Genomic DNA, 7,974 nt, shown 5'->3' on the forward strand with positions numbered 1-7,974 from the left:
TCTCCCGCGGGTCGGGGGCCGACAGGGAAGTGGCTCGTGGCCACACAGCCGTGGGAGCTGGGGCTGGGCTCCCTGCTGGGGTCCAGCTCCCGCGTGCTGCCCCCCCAGAGCCACACGCTGCCCCCGCGTGCCTGGCATGGCAGAGCACGAGCCCCCGTCAGGCCCGTGACCCCGCAGAGGCGGGAGGGCCGGCCATGCCCTGCGCCAAAGCCAGGGGAGGCGCCTCCCACGCTCGGGAGTGAGGGGCTGAGCTGAGGTTTGGGCGACGTCACCGCTGTCCTCTGCGGCCTGGGCCTCCGGCGGGCCCCACCCCCCATTCCGCACGGGCCGTGGGCCCCACAGAAAGCGGACTCTCCCGCCGAAGCCCATGCAGCCACTTCCGGGAGCGCTCGGGCACCCCGGAAGCCGCCCGTCCCCACTCCCTCCGGCTGCTCCCCAGTTCCGCCCGTGGCCCCGAGTTCCAGCTGAGTTCCGGCGAGTTCGTGCAGTCCCGCAGTCCTGTTCTGGCAGGTGCAGGCCTGCGGTTCCCCGCCCCTCGCCCCTCAGGCCCCGGCCGAGGTTTAGGGGGTGGGCGGGGCCCGATCCCACCGGGCGGGACCGGGCGGGCGGAAGGGGCGTGCGAAGGGAAGACAGTCTCGCTTTTTGCGGGGACGTTTATTGACAGCAGGATGACCCGGCGCGACATTCGTCTACGCACGTTCCGCGTCCTGCGGCTTCGGAAGTCGCCGTGGCGCGGGCTCCGGGGGCAGCACGGGCAGGCGCGGGCCCACGCGGTACGCCGAACCCCGACGCGGGCGGGGCGGGGCGCACGTGCTCGCGGTCGAGCCGACTCGTCCTCGGTGACAGAGGACACACGCTGGCCTGTGCGCACGCCGTCCAGAACGGCCGTCCCGGGCGAGACGCTGGCCGGGCCCCCGCGTCCCCGGGACTCGCCTGAGGCCGCGGCCTCTGCCCAGCCCGAGCCGGGTCGCGGGGGGCGTGGGAGACGCGCGGGCGGGTTCTTGGGCCGCGCCTGCTGCCCTCGCCCGCGGCTCACGCGCCGCTCCGCGGGTCGGTCACGCGGCCCACGAAGTGGACGGCAGTGGAGTCCTGCTCGTACACGGCAAACAGGAAGGGGCTGTCCAGGGTCACGTCCAAGGTCTCGGGGCCCGCCGCCTGGCGGGCAGAATCCATGGGCGGCTCCTCCGCGTCGGGTTTGAGCTCGAACAGGATGCTGTTCAGCACCTGCGAAGCGGAGGGCGTGGCTGGAGGGGTGGGCCGGGCGCGTCGCCGGCCCGCGGGGACCCTCGCCCGTGGCCCTGGGGCCGCCTCGTGCCCCTGCACCTGCTGACCCCTCCGCCGCGCCCGCCGGTGCTGGGTCCTGCCCCGTTCAGCACACGGCCCCCCCCCCCCATGGTCTCTGGGCCGGGAGGGGGGGACCGGCTCCCCCAGCCGCACAGCGCCCAGGCCCTCGTCACCGCTGAGCAGGTGTTCCCCAGGGTGGCCCCAGTTTGGGGCGCCGACTCTGCCGGCCTAGTGCCAACCCGGGAAGGCCCCACCTGCTCTGGAAGCCCCTGGGCTCCGGGCACCTCCCCACCTGCTCACACCGCCCAGCCACGCCCTCTCTCCACAGCTCCCGCCCCACGGACGCACAGACAGCTCGGCCGCACGGTACCTGTCCGACCCTGAGCTTGCCATCGCTGATTCCACCCAGGGTGGCCTCGGTGCCCAGCAGCGTGGGCACCTTGGCCTGGGCGAGCAGGTCCTGCAGGTCGTAAGAGTCTCGCAGCACCAGCTGGGGCATGGTCAGGCGCATGGTCCTGGGGGACAGCGTGCCGTCAGGGAGGCCCCAGTGGCCCCCGTGAGGCCTGGGCCACCCAGGCAGGGCGTGAAGGAGCCGGGGGAGGCAGGGTCGTCCGAGCCCCGCACGTCACGTGACTGACGACGTCGGCCTTCGGCACAGCCCCCTCCGGCCTCCCGAGAGCCCACGTGTGTCCCCAAGGACACAGCGACTCCGCCCGAGCTGGCGGCACAGCAGCCAAAGGGGGGCGCCCCCAGTGTCCATCGGTGGGTAGACGGGCGAGTGAAATGCGGTCCGTCCACGCAAAGGGACGTCGGTGTCGGGAAGAGAGGCGTCTGGCGCAGGCGGCCACACGGGCCGCCTCGAGGACGTTCGGGGAGGGAAACGAGCCCGCGGCAAAGTGACAAGTGCTGCGCGAGTCCCCGCACGAGGGCCCTAGGGCCAGGTTCACAGGCACACGGAGCAGGAGGGGGGGGGCCAGGGCGGCGGGGGGGCGTGCTCAGCGGGGACAGTGGCAGTTCGGGACAAGGAAAGGCTCTGGCGGCGACGGGAGAAGCAGGTCTCCCGCCCCAGGCAGGTCTCGCGAGGGCCCCGCAGTGCGCCCGCCCTGGGCAGGAGGGCCCCGGGGTGTCCCCCCCCCCCCGGCCCCCGGCATCCCCGCCCCCCTCACCTGGGAGACAGGTTCTTGGTCCACGACAGGAGGTCGTACTGGAAGGCGAGGGCCTCGGCCCGCGGCAGGTCCGAGGCGTGGTGGGGCTGGACCAGCAGCAGGTGGACGTTGTCGCTGAGCGGCACCCGGGTCACCGACAGGTTGCCGTGGGCGTCACTCCAGTGCTGGAAGGTGCCCGTGCTCGACAGCATGGGCACGGGCACCGAGGTGGCGTTGTCCACCCAGAAGTCCCGGCGCCCAGCCAGCAGGGCGAAGCCCTTCATCTGCGCTGGACCAGCGGGGGGCGCAGGGCGCGTCACAGACGGGACCCCGGGACCGGGCGCCGAGCAGAGGGCGCCCGAAGCTCGGGGGGCCCCAGGCGCCTCCTACCCCGCCTCGCTAGTGGACACACCCCGCTGTGCATGGCCCCCCCCCCCCAAGGCCGCGGTCCCGGAGGCCTCGGCGCTGCCGCTCGGCTGCCCTTCCACGCTCGGACACGCCGGGCTGGGCGTGAGCGGCCGCGTCCCCACTGCCCGAGGCCAGGGCGGGGACGGCCAGGGCCGAGGCCAGAGGGCCGCACGGCGGCGTCCCGGGCCTGGCTCGCCTGTCCCCAAGTCCCACCTGCTTCCTGTCCCGCTCTGGCACACGGGGCCCCGTGGACAGGCGCTTTCCCAGAGCGAGGCCCCATTCGTGACCCCGGGGGCTCCGGCTCTGCCCTCGTGGGCACGACCGTCTCCACGAGCTCTCCCCGCTTGGGGACGCAGACCACGCCTGCGCCGTGGCCGCTCCGGGCCGTCTGTGCCAGGACCCGGGACCCGAGCAGCCGGCTCTGTCCTCTCCGTCCTGCGGCCAAAGGCCCCGGGGTCCGCGCCCTACGCGGCGACAGACGCCCAGCATCCGACCAGAGCGAGGAAGCCACCATGGAGCCCTCCCCAGCTCTGTCGTTCCGAGGCTGGCCCACGGGGCTTCTGTCCCCGCGAGGCCGCACACCTGATGGAGCCACATTTGTGGCCCTGACAGGCCCCACCCCGCCCGCCCGTCAATCACGGGCCAGCCCCTCCGCGCGGCTTCCCGGGAAAGCTCGCTGGGCCCCTGGCAAAGCCTCCCGGGGCGCTCATGCCTGCCCCGCACCGAGCACAGGCCCCCAGGACGCCCTGTGGGCAGGACGCTTGCCCACGGGGCTCTGGCCACCGAGGGCCTCCGACCCGCCCGGCAGCGTGGTGTCTCTCGCTCCGGTCCCCCCGGGTTTCCAGCCCTGCCTTCCACGGGCGCCGGGGTTTCCAGCCCTGCCTTCCACGGGCGCCGGGGTTTCCAGCCCTGCCTTCCACGGGCGCCGGGGTTTCCAGCCCTGCCTTCCACGGGCGCCGGGGCCCATCTGGGTTCAGGCCACGCAGAGCCGCTCCCGCCCCGGCCGTCCCCCGGCCTCTGTCCACACCCCAGTGTCCCCTCCGAGTGCCCTGAGCCTCCCCGGCCCGGGCACTTCTGCAGGCTGCGTCCAGCCATGCGCCGCGGGCTCTGGGACCCTGAACTTTAACCTGCCGGACTGGGCCTGCACCCCCGTCCTGCCCGGTCCCCCGAGACGCCAGCTCAGAGTCTCGCGGACGCTGAATCCTCACAGCTATTTGCTGGTGGTAACCGTCACCCCGGAAGCGACCTTAGCAAGCTAATGGGGTGTTTTACGCGGGGTAGTGACCTCGAGACACAGGACCCCAGCCCTTCCGAGCGGCGGCTAGGCCGTGGGGCCCGGGACCCCGGCTCGTGGCGGGGCCACCTCGGCAAGTCACTTCGTTCCTCGAGCCTCTGTCTTCCCGTAACCAAGACGGCGACATCTCGCTGCATTACGGGGGACCGAAGCCAAGGACAAAAGGACACAGCACGCAGCCACCGGCGGGCAGCGGGCGGGTGCCCAGCCGAGGAGCCCCGCGGGCCCCTCCTCCTCGAGGGCGGCCCCAGCCACCTCCTCACGCCCACCCGCCGCCCCGCTCCGAGGCCCGCTCAGCTGGGCCTGAAGTCCGGGGGGGGGGGGGCCCGCCCTCCAGAAGGTGGCTTACCTTGGAAGTGGATGTAGGCGTCGAAGAGCAGGGTGCTGTCTGGGCTGACCCTCGTCACGGGGCTGCCCAGGCCCCAGCCGGTCGCGGCCTCCATGAACCTGTTGATCTTCTCAGCAGCGAGGCCTGGGTCGGTGGCCAGGTCCAGGGCGCGCGGGAGGGTGACGGGCGCGAAGTGGGCCAGGCCCTGCACGAACGGCCGCTTCAGGCGCAGGCCGGGCGCCGTGAAGATGCCCAGCACGGTGGACAGGAGCAGCCGGGCCCCGCCCCGGGCCACCAGGAGGCCCTGGGCCGTCTGCAGCGCAGCCAGCACCTTGCGGCCGTCCAGCCGGGACGTGCAGCTCCGGCCCTCCCCGGGGACCCCCAGGAAGGCCTGCAGCCTGCCGGCCGTGGGGCCCGAGGCGCCCAGGTAGAAGGAGGCCAGCGTGCCGAAGGCGGCCGTGGGGGAGAGCACGGCCCCGCCCGGCGCGCCCCGCGCCTTCTGCAGGCGGGCGCCCAGGAAGCCGAGCAGCATGCCCACGGCGGCCACCCGCGCCTGGTCGCCGTCCTCCGGCTGCCGCGCGGCCAGCGCCAGCTGTCGCCGCAGCTCCGCCTCGTCCACGGCGGGCGCCCCGGCCTGGATGGGGGCCGGCGCGAGGCTCGGGGGCCGGGCGGGCTCTGCCGTGGGCGCCTCCAGCCGCTCGCAGCTGCTCTTGCTGTAGGCGAGGAGGTGGAAGGGGTGTATGTACACCCGGTCACCAGCGGCCAGGCCGGCCCAGGCCAGGACACAGAGGGCGGCGGCCCCGAGGCTCGCTCCTGCGGGGCTCATCTCGGACTGGACGGGGCAGCTCCTTCCGCGTGGCCTGGAACGGTTTGCGAAGGTGAGAAGTGCCTCCCGCGGAGGTCTGGCCGGCCGGCTCTCGCCTGCCCCCCAGGGCCTGGACCAGCCCACCCGTCGACAGATTTCGGGGTGCAGCACCGGCTTCCAGGGAAAACACTCTGCGACCCAGAGGCAGGACACACGGCCGGCCACGGGGCGCAGTTTGCAGGGTTCCTCGGGGGCTGGTTTTGTTTTTTGTTTTGTTTAATTTTTACAGTGGTGCGAACATCCCTCCCTGTCCCCTCACACAGAGGGCAGAGCCTTCGGGGAGACGCCGGGGGAGCAGAGCCGGCGCAGCCCGGCCCCGGCCCCGGGGTAAACAAGCCCCTCCTGCCTCGCACCCCACGGGGCACGGACTCTGTGAAGCAACTTCGCGGATGTTTTCCAGGCCCTGCTGTTTGCCCTTAGCCGCGATTGGCTGCCGCCTGGGCGGGGTCTCAGCCCAGGAGGGGGCGCTCCCCTCCCTCCCCCCTCCTCCGCGCCCCCGCTGCTGCCCGGGCTCTGTGAGGAGTGGAACCTGGGGGGGGGGCAGCTCACAGCCACATGGCGCGCGCCCCTGCCGGCCACTGTCCCACGCTTAGAGCGTCCGGCCAGCCAGCCCCCGTGACAGGCGCCCGGCCGGCACCCCGGCACCCCGAACCCACTCGCCCCGCTCCCCGTCCCCGATCCCACGGCCCGGTCACCCGTCACCCTCCCCCATGTCTGTCCTGTTTAGCGTTCAGTGCCAGCCTCCCGTGTGACCGCAAACCCCACGACAGGGGACAGCGGGGCTCTGGACACGTATGCACCACGACCCGCCCCGAGGCGCGGGGCGCAGCAGCTGCTGGACAAGGACCGGCTAAATGAACTAATTAGGGGGACGTTGGGGTTCCGCGACTTGCTCCAGGTCACGTGGCCAGCGAGGCAGAACCAGGGTCCAGGGCCAGAGCCCCCGACGCGGCCCCCGGACACGTGCGCACGACCCCCGCCGCCTCCCCAGCGGAAGGGTCAGCCCGCCCTCGTCTCCCTGTGGGTCTGGAAGCTCTGAATTCACGCCGGGGCCCACGAGCAGGGGAGGCCGGGACGCTGCTGGTCCCGCGTCACGGAGGAGCAGACCGAGCCCGGGGTGTGCGGGGCCTGGCTGCAGGGCCCGGGACCCCAAGCCCGGGGACCCCAGCTCGCCACCCACAGGGGGTGCAGGGAGACAGGGGTGCAGGGAGACGGGGGTGCAGGGAGACAGGGGTGCAGGGAGATGGGGTGTAGGAAGACGGAGTACAGGGAGTTCAGGTGCAGAGTGCCAGGGTTTCAGGGTGACAGGGATGCTGGGAGACGGGTGTAGGGAGTTGAGGTTCAGGGACACGGGGATGCAGGGAATTGGGGTTCAGGAAGACGGGGGTGCGGGGAGATGGGCTGCACAGGCGGGGTGCAGGGAGACGGGCGTGGAAGGAGTTTGGGGTGCAGGGAGATGGGGTGCAGAGACGGGGAACAGGGAGTTGGAGTGCAGGGTGACAGGGTGCAGGGTGACGGGGTGCAGGGGGACGGGCCACAGCTCGCCACTACCCCGTGGGGACACAGTCCTGGTCTCGCCGAGCCTGGCCCTCCCCCCAGCTCCACGACCAGCCCCGCTGCTGCTTCTGGCTGGACTCTCGGCCACCGCGACTCAGCCACCATGCCAGCTCCTGAGGACCGGCCACCCTGCCCACCCCGGGGAGAAGCAGGCCATCTGCTAGGACAGGGTGGTGGCGGGGAGGGGGCAGCCCGGGTCAGGACTCCGGCTTGACCAGAGGAAACGGCACCTTCTGAGTCTCTGGTAGTGACGTCCCCTGCAGCACAGGTCACCACTGTCCCCTGGCTCCTGGCCCCTGGGTCTGGTTAGCCACTGCCCCCCAACCCGTCTCCCCGCCCCTCCCCCACGGAGCCCCCAGCCTCTAAGCCGCGAGAGGGGCTGGGGGTGGGGGTGCAGGCCGGGGACAGGCTGGAGGGCTCCCGCTTACCTCCTGCTCCAGTCCCAGGATAAGGGCGGCCTCTCCCTCGGCCAGCCGCGAAGCCCTGCTTATATCTGAGGGGCGGGGATGGAGCCAGGCCCAGACCGCTCTGTACCGGGGCCGGGGGGAGGGGTTACGTCACCACGGGGTGGGGGCCTCAGGCAGCCGGCCAGGGACAACTTCCAGAACGGCAGGGTGATCGATGCGCGCTCGGCCTGGGGCAGAACGGCCGGCCAGGGTTGAGTTACACATTCACTGATGCCCCCTGCCCGGGGCCTCAGTTCCCGGACACACAGGCGTCCCCTGTGGGTGGCTGACATGTCCCTGCCCCCATGCGTGGTGGCCAAGGCCAGTGCCGAGGCTCCACACTCAGGGTGTATTTTCAGAGGCCTGAGAACCTGCAGTCAGGCAGCCTGGGGCACCTCTGACCCCACGGCCTTGAAGGCCCAGAGGCTGTTTGAATGGCCCTGTGGGGCCCTGACCACACGCAGCCCGGAGGCCCCCCCCAGGGGGCCTCACCGTTTAGCTGGGGGGACACCGAGTCGCCAGCGGCAACGCAGCCAGATGCAAAGGCACCAGCCAAACGCCTTCGGACGGGGCAGGGACAACCCCCGAGAGCTGGGGGGTTCCGGGGAGAAACGCCAATTGAGTCAAACCTTGAGGAAAACTGAGTT

General features: G+C 72.3%; 1 protein-coding gene across 2 annotated transcripts; it reads right to left on the reverse strand.

Annotated features, from left to right (window-relative positions):
* Positions 1-635: 635 nt before the first annotated feature.
* On the reverse strand, positions 636-7,379 carry AGT (angiotensinogen). Of its 2 annotated transcripts, none has more exons than XM_036235559.1 (5): positions 7,310-7,379; positions 4,481-5,319; positions 2,451-2,718; positions 1,655-1,799; positions 636-1,224 (listed from the first exon to the last, which is right to left on the reverse strand). In XM_036235559.1, exons 2-5 carry the CDS (start codon positions 5,283-5,285, stop codon positions 1,033-1,035), a joined length of 1,410 nt encoding a protein of 469 aa, XP_036091452.1. In that variant the 5' UTR covers positions 5,286-5,319; positions 7,310-7,379; the 3' UTR covers positions 636-1,032. The 2 variants fall into 2 exon arrangements, with proteins under 2 accessions (XP_036091452.1, XP_036091453.1); XM_036235560.1 differs by having other exon boundaries at positions 4,481-5,462; positions 7,310-7,344.
* Between the last annotated feature and the right edge of the window lie 595 nt (positions 7,380-7,974).

This window comes from Rousettus aegyptiacus, unplaced genomic scaffold, assembly GCF_014176215.1.
Source record: "Rousettus aegyptiacus isolate mRouAeg1 unplaced genomic scaffold, mRouAeg1.p scaffold_m13_p_18, whole genome shotgun sequence".
Lineage (NCBI taxonomy): Eukaryota > Metazoa > Chordata > Mammalia > Chiroptera > Pteropodidae > Rousettus > Rousettus aegyptiacus.